The sequence below is a fragment of the Galeopterus variegatus genome, unplaced genomic scaffold (assembly GCF_000696425.1).
Source record: "Galeopterus variegatus unplaced genomic scaffold, G_variegatus-3.0.2 Scaffold839, whole genome shotgun sequence".
In the NCBI taxonomy this organism is placed as follows: domain Eukaryota; kingdom Metazoa; phylum Chordata; class Mammalia; order Dermoptera; family Cynocephalidae; genus Galeopterus; species Galeopterus variegatus.
In genome coordinates this window covers 446,868-463,598 of record NW_007726950.1, presented here as the reverse complement: position 1 = coordinate 463,598, position 16,731 = coordinate 446,868, and the positions used below count along the sequence as shown (strand labels likewise).

The 16,731-nt window shown below is 48.1% G+C and overlaps 1 protein-coding gene across 2 annotated transcripts in view; it reads left to right on the top strand.

Annotated features, from left to right (window-relative positions):
- LOXHD1 (lipoxygenase homology domains 1) overlaps nt 1–16,731 on the top strand; it is a 116,699-nt gene that overhangs the window by 48,868 nt on the left and 51,100 nt on the right. For both annotated transcript variants that reach the window (XM_008572816.1, XM_008572818.1), the window contains 6 exons: nt 311–415; nt 2,248–2,376; nt 3,536–3,700; nt 7,382–7,563; nt 13,155–13,271; nt 14,123–14,285. In XM_008572816.1, the coding sequence (XP_008571038.1) occupies nt 311–415; nt 2,248–2,376; nt 3,536–3,700; nt 7,382–7,563; nt 13,155–13,271; nt 14,123–14,285 (861 nt within the window). The remainder of the gene's footprint in view (nt 1–310; nt 416–2,247; nt 2,377–3,535; nt 3,701–7,381; nt 7,564–13,154; nt 13,272–14,122; nt 14,286–16,731) is intronic.

Below are 16,731 nucleotides of genomic sequence, written 5' to 3'. Positions count from 1 at the left end.
GCTCCCTATATGAGCTGGAGGCAGAGGACATTGTCTTCACCCTCAGGAAATGTCCAGACTGAAGGTGACTGCAGAAAAACAGATGCTGAAGTAAAGTGATTCATAAAAACGGCCAACATGAACATAGAAGTGCACTTATTACTGATTGCAGGGCTCACAGGTATAGGACTAAGGAGCAGGAGAAGAAGTGAGTGGCGGAGCCAGGTGGGGTGAATCAAGGAAGCTCTCCTAGAGGAAGTAGCAGTCCTCCCTCCTCCTGTTATGGGAGGAACGATCTACAATTCACCTCTCTCCACTGTTTTCCCGGCAGATAAATCTACCACATTCTCAGTTACCATAAAGACCGGGGAAAAGAAGAATGCAGGCACAGATGCCAATGTCTTCATCACACTCTTTGGCACACAAGATAACACCGGTAAGAAAGCAATGCAGGGTTAAGGTTCACCTACATTCCTCCCCAAGGAGACTGGAAGACTCAACAGAAGTTTCCAAAGAAGTCCTTGGCATGCCTCTGTCTCTTGACAGACTGCAGGCAACTAGCCCTATCAGAGAAAGGCAGTTCTTTTTATCCTAAAAAATCTTCTCTTCTCTGTGCCAGCTTTCTCATTCTGTTCTAATGGGAGAGCTAGGACTGACCCTAACTCCACCCCCAATGACAACTTGGGAAAAGGTGGCTCTTCCCAACTTCCAGTGAGATTCAGCCAATAGGCTCCATGGTACTCTCAATAAGAGGTGCTGAAGGAATCTTAGAGTTATTCTGGAGCCTCAGCCCAGGTACTCAGAGAAGGTGGCATTTAGTGTTGGGGCCAGCCATTCACTCACTTCACCTGTCCAGCCACTCTGTCTGAGTTTAGAGAGGAGTCAGTCCCCTCAGTAATCATTATGCATTAATTCAAAACCCTGTGGGTCCAGAGCCCTGTGTCAAGCATGACTGAAGAATGAATGGAACTAATCCTTGACCATGGGTTGCTTTTATTCTAGAACAATTGTGTGTTAGCAGAGAGCATGAACTCTGGAGCTTGACTGATTGGTTCAAATTTCCAGTCCACCATCTATCAGCTATGTGATCTTGGGCAAGTTGCTTAACCTCTCCGTGCCTTAGTTTCCAACATTTTTCAAATGGGAGTAAAACTAGTATGTGCCTCATAGAGTTGTGAGTTTAATAAAATTGAACATGTAAAATATTTGGGACAAAGTGACACTCAAACATTAATTATGGTTTTTATTTAACAGATAAGATAATAGTGTATAATGAAAGAATTAGGTCATAACATACATGTATGTGATTACCATAGTTCCTGACCCATGGGCAAAGGAATTGACAGGCCCTAACAACTCCTTTTATTTGCCAAGGGCTTTCTATGTGTTAGACACACTCTTAAGCACTCAACAGTCATCATCGTATTAAGTCCTCACAATAACCCCACAGGGAAAGCACCAAGACCATCCCCCCTTTTTTTGCCATTTGAGAAAATCGATTCTCAGAGACATTAAGTAACCTACCCAAGGCCACCCAGATGGTAAGTGGCAGAGCAAGGCACTGGCCCAAGGTCTGTCTGTCTTTCTGTGCACTGCAACCAGTCTGCAATAAGTCTATGACTATCAGAAGACTTCCTACATGAGATGGGCCCAGAGCTGGGACCTAAAGGAGTCAGACAATTAAAAGGCCATGTAGTGTGTGCTGAGGAAGGAGGGAATGGTGGTGGCTCTGAGACCAACTTAAATTCAAGGCTGACACCACAGCCAGAGTCCCAGGACAGAGGACACATGGGAGATGGCTGGTGGGAGGCATTTGAAGCCATCCCTCCTTCTGTCATCCAGAGAGGAGACTGCAGACAATTCCCATATGTCCCATCTCACAGGCAAGCCCCTTTTTCCCCAGTGAGCATGGGACGGGTGGCTTTGTCAATGGTGGAGAATCATGAGAGGTATGGAAGGAGAGCAGACACTGAGTCAGTGCTCCACCTCTTTCTCCTGGATGATCTTGGGTAAGGCCTTTCGTTAGATATAAACTGGAAATAAAAATGCATACCTCAAAGGGTCATTGTAAAACTCAAGAAAGGGACACCACCAAAAAAAGAAACTTCCAAATGTGCAAAGATGCCCAGTAAATGATAATTGCACAGTCTAAATTTCATGGAAGTTTAGGAATTTGGTCATTATGAGGAGGGACCAAAAGAGTTGGGTCAGACTAGGATTGAAAGGTCTCGGGCCCAGCCATTCACGCTGAGGTCATCTGGTTGGCAGGAATGACCCTCCTGAAGTCCTCCAAGACCAACAGTGACAAGTTTGAGAGGGACAGCATCGAAATCTTCACAGTGGAGACACTGGATCTGGGAGAACTGTGGAAAGTCAGGATCGGCCATGACAACACAGGTCTGGCTTCCCTCCCCTCTGTTATCTGCTAAGACCTTAAGGACCATGGACAGTGCCCTGTGGGCATCTGGGAAAGAAACTGGATGCCATCTGCCTTCCGTGACACAGCTTTCTCAAGCCTTTGAGCCCAGTGGAGCCCTGGTTGCACACAGAGACTCTGATCAAATTGGTCTGGAATGAGACCTGGACACTGGTGATTTCTACAGCCTTCCCCTATCCCCCAACCTCAGTAGTTTTCATATGCAGCTGTATTTGAAAACCCCTGATCCAGCTCAGTAGTTCTCTGACCTGAGTGTGCATTGGAACCATCTGGGGGTTATTAAAACACAGATTGCTAAGCCTGACCCCAGAGTCTTTGATTTAGTAGGTCTGGGCTGGGACCTGAGAATTTGCATTTCTCACAAGACTCCAGGTGAGGCTGAGGCTGCTGGTCTGGGGACCCCACTTTGAGAACCACTGATCTAGCCATCCCTTTGTGGAACCCACTGACATTGCAGCCAGACAGAGGATGTGCCCATGTTTTTTCTAAGTAAAGTAGGACTTTTTTTTCTTGGTCCTAATACCACCTCTTCTAAGCCCAAAGAAGGGACCCTCATCCTAGCACCCAGGACTGTAAGGACTGTAGGGACTGTAGGAAATGTAGAGACAGGGTTCTCTTTAAACTTCCATTTCCTTCTTTAAACTTGAGCACTCATTTTCCCAGAGAGACACATCCACTCATTTCCTCCATGCATTTCCCTTCCCTTCATCCATCACAAACTGAGCCAGGGAGTTGTGTCATCCTTGCCACTGGGTGAAATTATAAAGTCTTCGTGAGCACAGGCTCTCTTTGGCATCCCTGGGCTCCCTCTTTGGAGCCCTTTCCACCCTGGACAGCATCCTCACTTCCCTCCCTGCAGACTTTCCCTATCCACCTGCCATCTCCCGATGCTCTTTCACTCTTGCTAATTTTACTGACGGCAGCCTGGAGTGCACTCCAGCTTCATCCGGGTGCACGTTTAATAGGAATCATTTGAGCAATGCTGTCAGCAAAAGCGTGATACACTAACGGTGGAGCTGTAAGGATCAGCCATCGAGTAGGGAAAGATGTTTGGAGTCCTTGAAGTTACCCACAGGAAACACAAGTCCTTGATGGGTTCTCTGTCTCCTCTCTCTCCAGGGAAGGCACCAGGCTGGTTTGTAGACTGGGTGGAAGTGGACGCTCCATCTCTTGGAAAGTGCATGACGTTTCCCTGTGGTCGCTGGCTGGCTAAGAATGAAGACGACGGGACCATCATCAGGGACCTCTTCCCTGCAGAGCTTCAGACGAGGCTGTACACACCATGTAGGAACCACGCCCTCCTTTGGAACCCCGTTGCCTGCCACCCCAACTCTGCCCCAACTCTCCCTCCAGTACTGATTCTGGGCTAGGCCCACCTTGGAGATTTGGGTCTCTCATTTCTTTCCAAAATTTCTTGAGCTCTGTGGGGGCTGTGGACAGAGTCCTGGACCCAGGGAAAGAAAATACGGGATTTAATCCAAACTCTACTCCGAGCTAGTAGGGAGCCTAATCTCTCTAGGACTCAGTCTCCACATCTGTAAAATAGAGGTAATAATGCAGGATAGTTGTAAGATTCCAAAAAGAAGAAAGATAAGGTCTAATTGTGAAGAATCATTATCAACCCATTACTAATCCTTATTCTAGTCGTTAGTGGGCCAATGAAAACATCTCTATAAACTTTTCTCCTGATTGGGGGTGGGGAGGAGGGGGAGAATGCCAAAAGAAGGTAAATGTAATTCCTTTTACTGGCTAAAGGAAAAGAGGAAGGTGAGTAACTTGGTGAAGTTTTGACACTTCCTTTCCACTCTCGTCATCAGATAGTATACATTCAGTGTTTATATGCAGCTAAGTGTGTACTGGGTACTGAGAATCAAACTGAAATAAGCCAAACTATAAAAATTGTCTAAATTTGGTGAAATCCAAACCAAACTCAGAGCATACAATTTTCTTCTAACTAAATAATGAACTATACCAAAAGATTTCCCCCAAATAAATAAATAAATAAAGTGACATTTCCCTGGCCAGACATGTACAAAACAAACCCTCGATCCAGCCTCTGCCCCCAGGAGCCACCTACAGTCTAGAACAGACTCTGACCTGACAGATGTACACAGGTGTCAGCAGTATGGGGTGGGACCTTTGAGGATAGAGGTACCCACTGCTCTCTTTATGCCTCAGTATATGTCTTGTTCTGCACAAAAAAAAAAAAAGAAAGAAAGAAAGAAAGAAAAAAGGGATAAAAAAGTTTTGTATGCCTTGACCTTGAATATGTTCAGTTCCAGCCTGATATTAAAACTAACCCATTGACCTGTTGTCTTAAACTCACATTTGAAAAAACAAATGCAGGAAAGACTTGACTTTCAGGCTGAAGAGCTGAGATACAGCTTAGACGTGCAGCACCCTCAAGGTGGCACAGAGGAGGGGTCTGCTGCTCAGAACCTACTTCCCTGACTGGTGAAGGCCTTGGGGGACAAAAACCAGGGACCTCCAGCAAACTGGGAGCTGCAGTCCCAGGAATAGTGGGAATCAGTGCCCAGCTGTCCTTATCAGGGCACTAGAAAGAATCTCAGAACCTAGATTTGACAGTTCATCAGGCTGCCCAATACACGTGAAACCATAAAGAACAGACTCAGGAGAGCTGGTCAAGGAGCGTCTGAAATGTGCTGCCCACACAGGAGGCGCGTATGGGTTAGGAAGGGCTCCGTGGGATAGGCGGGGCACAGCATAGCACTCTGGATGTCAGAATCATGCCGCGTTAGGGCTGGGAGAAGCCCTGGTATGTGAAGGAGGTGTCTCAGGGCAGCTGGTGGATGGAGCAGAAAGGCTGAGAGAGGAAAGCCTCCCACCCAATTGATGCCATTCAGAGCAGCTCCTCAGCTTGAAAAAGTCACATTTTTTTCCAAACATTCTTGATAAATGAATTTACAGGAATTCCACATTTAAACAAACTGAAAACCACAGATCTAGCTTAAGATCCTCATTTTACAGGTGAGAAAACTGAGGCCCAGAGAAGTATTATCATTTGCCCAAAGACATACGGCTACCCAATAGCAGAAGCAGAACTAGAACCTGGGACCAAGCCTGGGCCTAGGCCTGGAGGAATGAGGGCTGAAGGGCGGGCCGGAAATGTCCAGGGCTTCTCCTGCCAGCTCGTCTCAGGAAAGCTCAGACCCTGTTGCCAGCTTTTCTGCTCAAAGCCTCCCAGGTCTTAGACCAGGGAGAAACCCAAGAGGACTCAAAGGAAAGGACTCCATGCTGTAGAGACGTGCCTCTGATATTGCTTGAGGGCCTGGCTGGATTGAGGCTGTGTTCCCCTTCAACCCACAAGTGAGGGCCCACTTAAGCCATTGTGGGGCTGGTAGTCACCTCCATGGGCTACCCCTATGGCCTGGTGGCTTGTGGGTAGGCAGCAGGGCTTACCTCCAGTTCACCATGACAACACCCCTAGAGGCTGATCACACAGCCTTTGAGGTTAGACAAGGGTTCAAGTTCAAGTTTCATCACGTAACCTTCGGCAAGTTACCTGACCTCTCTGAACCTTAGTTTTCTCATCTGTGAAATGGGTATAATAATACCTACTTTATCAGGTCATTGTGGGTATTAAAGGAAATAAGGACTATAGAGAGCTTAGTACAGAGTCTGGCATATGGTAAGTACTCAATCAGTAATGACTATTACTACTACAACAATTCCTACTACAGTTCTACAGTGAAGTACCCATGACAATAAATGAAAAGCAAATTCTTCATCTGGAGAAGGTTGGGGCCACCTGAGAGAAGGTCACTTCTAATGTGACTCCTTTCAAGGGTCGAGATTCCACTGGAACTCTTTCTTCTGGGTTTTCGGTCTTCTTTTTTTTTTTTTTTAACTGTGACCCATATTCATATACATTTCCAACAAACAAGTGTCACAAAAAAGTTACCCTCACTATGTGTGATATACAGTAATATTTTCTATTCGATTCTATTCGGTTCCATATATTTTAAAAAATACTAGTGACAGCCCACTAAGCTGATTTAACAACGCTTTAATGAACGAACCTGCTAACGAACTAACCTATAGATAACAATGCATTGTTTTAGACTACTGGTCTCAGGCTTCAGTGTAAAGTGTGAGTTAAATATTTAGATGCCTAGATCCACCCTGCAGAGAATCTGAGAAGGGGTTTGAGAATCTGCATTTTTAACAAGCATCCCAAAAGCTATGAAGCAAAGGGTCTTCATTCGATGCATGGAGAAATAATGTTCTCTACTCCTGATGGAGGCCACCCACTGGGACAGCATTGATGGGTCAACTCTCATTCAAGGACAGATAGTCCCTCGTGCAACTGAGTAAACTCTGGCTCAGCTCTCACCTGCACCTATCTCCTCCCTTATGGAAGACCCCTATAAAGTGAAGGAACTGAGTGAGGCAGCCGGTGTGGCATGGGTGGATTTGCGTCAGGCCAGCTTGGAGTGAGTGAGGGGCTGGAAGCAGAGGATGGTGAGAAAAGAGACAGGATTCTCACCACTGCAGATAGGCTGATTCCAATGGTGAGTTGTCCACTGAAATCTAATGCTCCTGTTTGTAGAATATCTTCAGATAAGCAACATGTCAAGGGCACTTTACAGATAATGGAAACTGAGGCTTGTAAGTAACTTTCCCAGGTCATGCAGATAGTTGAGTTACAGCCTGGGCTTGTTGAATTCAAAAGCCTGTGCTTTCAACCAATCCGCTTTACTAGCTCTGTGATGTGAAAGGCTCGAAGACCCAGGTCTGAAGGGACTGGGGCCTTCCATGGGCGATTGGCATGACAGGCCTCCCACCTGTGGTTGCTAGGCAACCATATGAAGGTCTAAGTCCCTGGGCAGCAGCTCCCCAGTGAAAGGGTCTGGGCAGGTGGTACTGTGAAGAATTTTATCTCAGCCATGTTTCTTTTCTGTTCTTTCATCCCCTCTGGCTTTGCCCTCTGGCCATCACCATCAGTCGTCCCTTATGAGATCACCCTCTACACCAGTGATGTTTTTGCTGCTGGGACAGATGCCAACATCTTCATTGTCATCTACGGCTGCGATGCTGTGTGCACCCAGCAGAAGTACCTGTGCACCAACAAAAGGGAGCAGAAGGTGTTCTTTGAGAGGAAATCTGCTTCCCGCTTCATTGTGGAGGTACCTGGCTCAGCAGGCTGTCCCAGATTGGGGTGGGCCAGAGAGACGGCAGGGAAAGGAGCCCTGCATTCAGGGCAGTACACACACCCTTCTTGATGGGCTGGTATTAGTGAGGAAGAAACGCAGCTCATCTAATCTCTCTGGGCCTCAGTACATCCAACTAACCAGGAGGATGTGAAGCTTACCCTGCCCCTCCAGGACTGGTGTCAAGGTCAAAAGCACTAATGGATAGAGGACTTGGGAAAGCTAGAGGCACAGTGCCAGTGGGGCATCTCTGCCGCTTGGAACAACAGCAGACACCTATCCACAGGTGCAGCATGGCTTCCAGACTTGCTGGCTCTGGGGTGCCGGGGCGGATAGGGATCCCACCACCAGTGATCAAGTAGGGATAGGGTCTCCTATTCAGCTCTCAAGCTATGGCCAAACAAGTCAATACAGGAAAACATCCTGTGTAATCCACAGCTCCCCCATTAGGTTTCCACAATGGGGGTTTATTGTTAGATGTTTACTATGGATGAAGGTCACAGCACCATGAAATCCCATACACTTCAATTCAATGTACACTCTCTGTGCCTGCCCTGGGTGCCCAGCTGTGTGCTAGGTTGGGAGGGAGACACAAGAGAAGGGGAGTGCCCAGAACCTGCCTGTGAGGGGGTTGCAGTCTAGATGGGGACCCCAGGCCTTCACACAAAGCTGACGGAAGAGTCTGGTGATCATCATCATAACTGACCTTATGGGACAGAGGGCACTGTCCTAAAGGATTTATCTGTATTAACTCACAACCCTCACAACAACTCTGTGCTGTAATTATCTCTGTGCAAAGATGGGGAAACTGAGGCACAGAGCATTTAGTAGCTTACCTAAAACCACACAGCTAGGATGTAGTGGAAACAGCACTTAAACCCAGGAAGATTGTCTCCAGAATATGGGCTCTTAGCTATTGCAGTAGACTAGAAAGCAAACTAAGCTTGCCCTATAGGTGATGGAGAAGGCGGAGGCTCCCTGGAAGAGGTGGCTTTGAAGGGGACCTGAAAGTGGGCACAAGCAGGGACGGGGAGGAAAAGTATTCCTAGCAAGGAGAACAGCATAGCCAAGGGCCCAACAGTGGAAAGAAGCACAGCGTGTGCTTTGAGATTTGGCTAGAATGCCAGGAGGAGCTGCGGTGACTTGGGCAGAGGCAGGGATGAGCCAGGGTGCGGAGGGGAAGCACAGGAGACCCTGAAGGAGAAGAGCCAGGAGCCCTGGGAGCCTGGACTCTCCAGGTAGCGGGCCCCTTAGTCTGTGGTGGGGAACAAACTCCAGAGCACCTTCCTTCTTCCTTGGGCAGCCTCTGTCCCAGGGGACCCCCTGTTCCCTCCCCACCTTCTCTAGGAACAGTCAGCACCTGTGGGAAGGTCTACCATCTTTGTTGTCTTTTAACACAGAAAATTCAAGGGTGATTCATTCATCCACACAAAGCTAACATCTCATCCACCCAATGTTGTGGTGCCTGAGTCACCCAAGCCTGATGCCGTCAGTAGCTGAGGCTGTGATTACGCCTCAGCACGACTTCCAGGGTGTTTTATCAATGAAGTCCCCACTAATATACAGCTATAATTTGCTGGTAATTTGTTGCTATTTTTTTCTTTTTTTTTTTTTCAAATCCATCTGGGTCTTAGGGGAGCATGAAAGCTTGGAAACGATGAAAAAGCTTTGTCTGCTGGCCTCTGTCCCTCCATCTTCCTGCATCCCTGCTTCTCCTCTTCTCTTTTCCAATTGATCTTCAGGTAACAGGTAGAGCACTGGATTGTGAATCCATAACCCTGGGTTCTAACTCTGGCTCAGAAGCTAACTCCTGAGCAAGCCACTTCTCTCTCTGTGGCCCTGTCCTAAGACAAAGGTGTTGGCCAGGAAAAGAGCAATGACAGCTAAGAATCACTGAGCATGTCCTTTGTGCCAGCCCTTCTCTAAGCACTTGATGTGTGTCAACTCATTTAATCCTTATCGCATTTCCGAGAGGGAGGCAGCATGATTACCCCATTTCATAGATGAGGAAATGGAGCACAGGAAGGTTAAGTAATTTAGTCAAAGGGTCATAAAAACAGCAGATCTGGGATCTGGACTCAAGCTGTTCAGTTCCAGAATCTTTTCTGCTTAATTCTTTCACCTCCCAGGAGAACACCAGATCCTTCTGATGCTGACATCCTGAATCTATCTCTGAGGCCCACCCCATAACCAGCAGTCCCCTAAAGACCATACCATGACTAGCAGTTCCCTAAAGGCCTCCTGGCTCTCTGAGGGGTCAGGGCTGAGATGCCCACCTCACACATGCAAATGAGTGGCTGGAGGATTAGGGTCACAGAAGTGCCATTGAAACCAAGACCCACACAACTTGAATCTCAAAGATCTGAGATGGGCAAGAAGAAAAACATGTCTCTGGACAGAGGGAAAGAAAGGCAACTCCTCCCTCCCTGGTTCTGCCAGGCAGACTGGGTCCTCAAGTGGAGATCCTTCAGACCAAGGATTTTACCAGTGGCTTCCGGCTTCTCCAGGGGTGAAAGAATAAGCCTCATTAATAATGTACAAGGCACCAACGTCAGCCTGGAATCACTGATCTTTGTTTAATGATTCAGAGCCCTCAGGGGCTCACAAGACCTCCAAAGGGCCATCGTGGACCTGGACTCTCACTTCTCTGATGCTGTGTGGGCAGCTGACCAGTAGGGAGTTGGGAAGGGTCCTGCATGGTAGCAGCATCAACAGCAGCTGTCACCTCCTTGCTAATGCACGGGGTTCACAGCAATGTAGTGCTCTGCCGGTCACTTAGAAAAGAAAACACTTGGCAAAAAGAACCATGTCTGTGATCTTAGGCCTAGAAGAGGCCTCAACAACTTACCCTGTCCTTGCCCCTGCCTTCAGCTGAGTAAAACACCATTCTCTCCATTTTATAAATGAGGAAGTTAAGGCTTGGAGGGTCAAGTGACCTGGAGGGTCAAGTGACCTTCTAGCAGGTGGCAGAGCCAGGGCTAGAATTGGAAAGAATGCAGGTAGGGCTCGGGGGAGGGGGTTCCCCAAGCAGTGCTAATGGGCACCCCTTGGCTGCCAACAGTGGGTGGTGGTGTGGGGAGGAAGGAAGCAGTGGTTGCAGGCTGCTCTGGTTCATTCAGAGGTCGCTTTGCATCCAATGAATGACTCAATCAGTCATTCAGACACCATTCACTCATCAAGAGCTCTCCATTCACACCGGAGCTGACTAAGCCACCTCCGCATGGCACCTGAGAGCTGGATGGAGTGGTTTGGGCAGCCAGCTTCACAGAAGGGCCGCCAAGAAACTCAAGTGTGCAGACACCCCCACCCCAACCCCCAACTGTCATACCAAACCTCATAGCATGAACTCTGTGGGCCTGTTACCAGCAGCCAGGCTCGGCTTGCCCTCTCACACTAACCAAATGACTAGGAAGTCCAAAAGTTGGTGCAAGGACTGGAAGCTTTATTCAAATAACTGGCATCTGGGAGATGACCAGGCTAAAGTCATCCCACCTTCTGATGCCTGTTCTGGGGTTTATAAAGGAGAAGATATGGGAAGGTGAATTAAGGGTTTTGTCCTGCAGAAAAGGGGGGGGGGTGGTCACAGGATTAGCAGAGGGTCTGAGTCCGATGTCAGGGTTCTATGATGGACTGGATGCTTTGACGTCATGGAGTCTGCAGTTGGTGGACTGGCCAGCTTTAAGGATGTTATTTCAGGGTCGGAGTCCTTATTTCCTAGGGAGATCTCAAAGACAATAACCTCAGTCAGGCATCACTGGAACATAAAAATACCTGAGTTGTACCTGTAACTAACGTGGATGCAATTTTCTTTTAAGCAAGAAGGTGAGTTAATAATCAGCTAGGGTGCTTTGCCTTTTCTTGGATTTCCTCTGTTTGCAGTTAATTAGGGAGGTAAGAAAAAAAATAGTTTCAATTCTTAATTGTAGGTGCACAACATCTATAGTAAATCAGCATAAGAGGGTGTAATGGGAGACAGACAGAAACAAACTTTTGAGAAAGGTACTTTTGGGGCATGATTTCATCTCTGGGCAGTTTCAGCCATGTGGTCAGTTTCTTATTTCCTCTACTAATCTCAGGAACTGATGATTAGCCGTTCCCAAGTCAATGGCTAACTGATATTTTCTGCTTGGTCTTAGTTACCCCAAAGATGGCCGTTCTCTGGCTAAGGTCCCTTTCAGGCTGACCATGAGCCAGGGCATCATTGTATCTCCTTGCCCTTCTTTCTTCTTTGCCCTACCTCCTTCATCTATTTCTTATCCTGCTATTGCCCCAGATCCTCTTCGGGACAAGGCAGGATGTGGATCAGTGTGCAGAACATGATTTCAGAAGAGAATGTGGCGCACAAGAACCAGGAGAGGCCCACGAGGATCCTGGAGGCTCTGGGGAGGGGGCTGGCGGGATGATAGAAGGCGGCCTGGCAGGGAGAGAGCTGGCACCTGTGTGCCAAGCTGAGTGGATGGCCGTGCCTTGTGCCTGGCTGCTTCCCTTCTTCCTTAGAGGGGCTCCAAGGGGTCAGGCAATCAGTCAGGCCTGACCGAGCTTCTTGTCTGCACCCCGTGCCCGCAGAGGACAGAAGAGGTTTCAGCCCACCCCCCACCCCCCAGTCCAGGGGCTCACCATGGCACACACATGTCAGCTTTTCCATCCAAAGGGATTTTCACACGTACCGTCATGGTTAGGGTTCACCACCGCGTTATGGGAGGACCTGCTGATGTAACATACCCATCTTGCAGATGAGGAAACACTCATTCTTTCATCCTTTCGATCAGTACTTGTTGAGTATCTAGGTCACGGGCACTGGTCCAGGCCTTGGGGATACAATGGTGAGCAGAGGATGCCTGCCACTGTGGCTTTGGAGGACCTGCTGATGTAACATACCCATCTTGCAGATGAGGAAACACTCATTCTTTCATCCTTTCGATCAGTACTTGTTGAGTATCTAGGTCATGGGCACTGGTCCAGGCCTTGGGGATACAATGGTGAGCAGAGGATGCCTGCCACTGTGGCTTNTTGAGCTAAGAAGGCATTAGATTAGTTAAGAGGAGGAAAGGGGAGAGGCCAGCAGAGCATGGGCAAAGGCCCTGTGGCAAGAGCACGTCAAGTCTAAGGACTGGAATTTATGGAAGCATAGAAAAAGAGTGGCTAGAAAGGGAGGAGTTCTTGGGGCCAAGGTGCGTGAACAAGGTCAGCCTGGCAAGGCAGGAGCATGGACAAAACTCTTCTTCCAGTGATCAGGTGAGTTCTCAAACAGGGAATGAGCTGCTATGACAGCAAGTAATGGAAGACAGGGGCTGGGCTCCCCCTTGAAGCATGGGACCACCTCCTAGAGAAGGTGGATTGAACTGAGTTCTGGAGTCTGGGCTGATCTTAGGCGGGGAGAGGGAACGTGAAGCATAAGCATGGCCTGTGTAGAGAGGAGTGGGGGCTTCCTGGCTGGACAGAGGGGAGATGACCCCTGGAGTTCAAAGGGGCTTAAGGGAAGGTGCCCTGGGAAGGCAGGATGTCACTGAAATTGTACTTTCCTAGATGTTTCGACTAACGTCTGGTGGCTTTTCTCATCTCCAAAGTTAGAAGATGTGGGAGAAGTCATTGAGAAAATCCGGATTGGCCATGATAACACAGGCATGAATCCTGGGTGGCACTGCTCTTACGTGGACATCCGCAGGCTCCTCCCAGATAAAGACGTGAGTGTTTGACTGGTCTGTCCTGCTGTTTCTTTCGCCCCTTTCCAGAACAGATTCAAGGCCTTGTAAGAACCTGCTGGCTACTTCAGCCTTACTGAGATGAAACCTCCTGAGGAAAGGTCACCCCGTTCACTCAGAGTGAAGGAACTAGCTCAGATCCATGGCACAATCTTCTAGAACCTGGTTTAATGGTCAAGGAGCAAGGTCTGGCAACCATGTCTCTGTTCCCCACCCTCAAGTCCATACTACTTGTGAGTGACCAGCAAGCCCTTCCTGCTACTCAAGCTCAGCTCACACAAGAAAATTCACCCCAAGGGCCGGCCCCGTGGCTCACTCAGGAGAGTCCAGCACTGGCAGCACGGAGGCCGCGGGTTCGGATCCTATATAGGGATGGCCGGTGCACTCACTGGCTGAGTGTGGTGCGGAGGACACCAAGCCGAGGGTTGCCATCCCCTTGCCAGTAAAAAAGAAAAAAAAAAGAGAAAATTCACCCCAAACAACTTGGAAAACATTCTGAAACCACAAAATTCTAAACCTAGGAGATAGCTCTCAGTCATGGCTGTGGCTATGAATGACTTGGGAGCAATTTAAAAGTATAGAGCCCCCTCCCCTTAACCACTGAATCTGAGTCTCTGGGATTGGGTTCAGATATGTATTTTTAAGTGACCCCGGGAACCCCAGCCTTCAAAAGCTAGCCTTGATGTGGTTGTACAAGTCTTTAAGTAAGACTGGATCTACTGAAATTGGGGCAGGGGCAAGGAGGCTCCCCATGCATACTGACATGTGATGAACTCCTGAAGTTGGCAGCTTCCACATTAAGGACTAATTTTACTCTTTCCTCCTCACCCCAGGGTACAGAGACCTTGACTTTCCCATGCGATCGGTGGCTCGCCACCTCCGAGGATGACAAGAAGACCATTCGAGAACTGGTCCCTTATGACATCTTCACTGAGAAATACATGAAAGATGGGTCTTTAAGACAAGTCTACAAGGAAGTGGAGGAGCCCCTGGACAGTAAGTGTGCTCTGGTCACCCTCAGTATCATCGGCAGCTCCAGGACCATGGCTCTCCCTTGGAGAGCACATTCCCTGTGCCAGACGGAGCCTTTTCACAGTAGGAGGAGGGTCTATTGTTATCTCCGTTCTGTAGAGGGGACAACTAAAGCTTATAGAGACACACAACCTGCCCAAGCTCACACAGCTAATGAATGGCAGAGGTTTGTGCTCAGATCCTTTCCTGGTCCGACATTGTGATAATACACCCATATATGGGGTATCCCATGCCTGAATTATCCTGGCCCTTATTTTCTCCCTACTCTGTCCATTTGGCTACCAATCTCCGTGGCTTAGTCCTCTGCTCTTGCTGGATCTGGCTGTCCCTACTTAGCACGAATCAAGAAACATCCTGGATTAATATGCAACAGGAGTTGTTGTGTATCTGTTCTCAGTGGCGGGGTGCAGCTTCAGAGTGCCCAAGGTCATGCGTTCGTTTTGTGTATGGGCCAGTTACCTTTGTCCATTCTTCATCGATGTGATTTTCTCTGTAAGATTTGCATCAGCCTGACCATCCACTTCCTGTACTTCCTCCTCCTTTGCTTTGGTGACACCACCAAATAGTCCACGGAGCACTGGTGTCCTTTCTCATGCCAGGTAGTGTTTGTCAAGGCTTGGTCCTCAGCCTCCTTGTCTCCCTCTTTCTACATTGTATAAGTGCACATGTGTGTGTGCATGCGCACATTCTTCCGGGAACACATGGACAGTCACGCCTCTGTTTTGATCAGCGTTGGCATTGTCCCTGTCTGTCCCCATGTTATTCATCAGCCATTCAGCTCTGAATAATCATTAGCTATTTCAAAAATCAAATTCACTTGCAAAACACAGACTTTTTACCATTGATGATATACAAAAGAATACTATGGGTCTCTCCAGCAGGGCAGTCTCCAACAGAGAAGCTCCAGATGCTTGGAAATACAGTTTAAATGTGTCGTGTTGCCTTCTCAAAAAAGCTGGAGTAAAACCCAAGATTCCAGGTCCCATAAGGAGCCAGGGAAACAGGTCTTTCTGCCCACCAAGCTGATAAGACAGTCAAAAAATAAAAGACAAACGTTGTTTTCCCTTTTTATCACTGGAAGTAAAATGGCTATAGCTCTAACATTCCTTTAATCTGGTTTCCACTCACTTAGAAATAAAAAGAAGTGTTCCCTCAATAGCATGTCTTTCCCTACTCATATTTCTTTTTCTACATTTTCCCCACTATTAAATCTGGGAGGGTAAATTCCTTTCGTACTTGGACCCCAGAGGACACCCTGGAAAGCTGTCCCAGTGGCACACTTGGGCTATTCTGTATGAATAGCATGCCATGAAACCCACTCGGAGCTCAGCGATGTTTCTAGGGAAACATCTTTCCACTGATGAGCTGTGTGGCCTGGGTGGGATGGGGAGGGAGGAGGTTCCAGAAATAGCTGAATCTGACTGTATAAGTGCATTGCTCAGCACCCAGAAGCTGAATCAGTTTGCCTAATTGCAAAGGGCTAGAGAAAGCAGTGGGTGTGGGGGGGAGTAGGAAGGTCATTTCATCACAGCCACTAGTGACACAGCATCCCATGCAGGATGAGGGCTCCTAGAAAGGCTATCCTAACAAGCCCGCCCCACTTGCAGTTACTTCAGGTGTGGCGCAGGCCTGAATGCACACCTAGGAAGTGGATGGTAGGGAAAAATGAAGGGCTAAGACAGTCGACTGTTGAGTGTAAACTGTGACAAGATTCCTAATGTTACCTCATGTCAGTATTAGCGAGACAGGCTTGAGTTGACTCTTTTAAGCAACAAAGAGAGATTTTATTTAGTAATGTAGCACATGAAATGCTGAGTGGATTCTGCACTAAGCTGAGTGGGAGTGGGGGCAGTGTGATTAGTCCCTGGTTTCTGCCCGTGGTGGGAGGCAGGCCTCTGCTGATCAATTCTTCCAATGCACCAGGGAGCTTTAGAGAGCAGGGGGTTGGGTGGGGCCACCAAGGCACGGAAGATGGGTGCAGAGAGGGTTTGGAAAGGGGGTGCAAGATGGGGGTGAATTCAGGGTTGGATGTGTGAGTTAGTGATGTTTTGACCAGCAATGGCATTGTCCATGTCAGTGTGCATGTTATTCATCAGCTATTCGGCCAAGGTGGAGATTTCCGGTAGGAGGGAATTGGGCTGGAGATACAGTCTTGGAAAACTCAAGGAAGTCAACACCAGGATGTGCAAAATGAGGGCTGAGGAATGTGGATGGAACCCAGGAGACCCTGGTGTCCAAGAGGTGGGCAGAAGAGTAGAAGCTCATAAAGCTACTTAAGAGGGAGCATGCAGAGAGGCTGATGGAGAGAATAGTGCTCAAAATCCAAGGAAAATAAGAAAACACTAGGAACCATGTTGTGGGTGTGAGTGTATTCCATAATCAGGGGTATGAGCAACTCACATTACCTTAT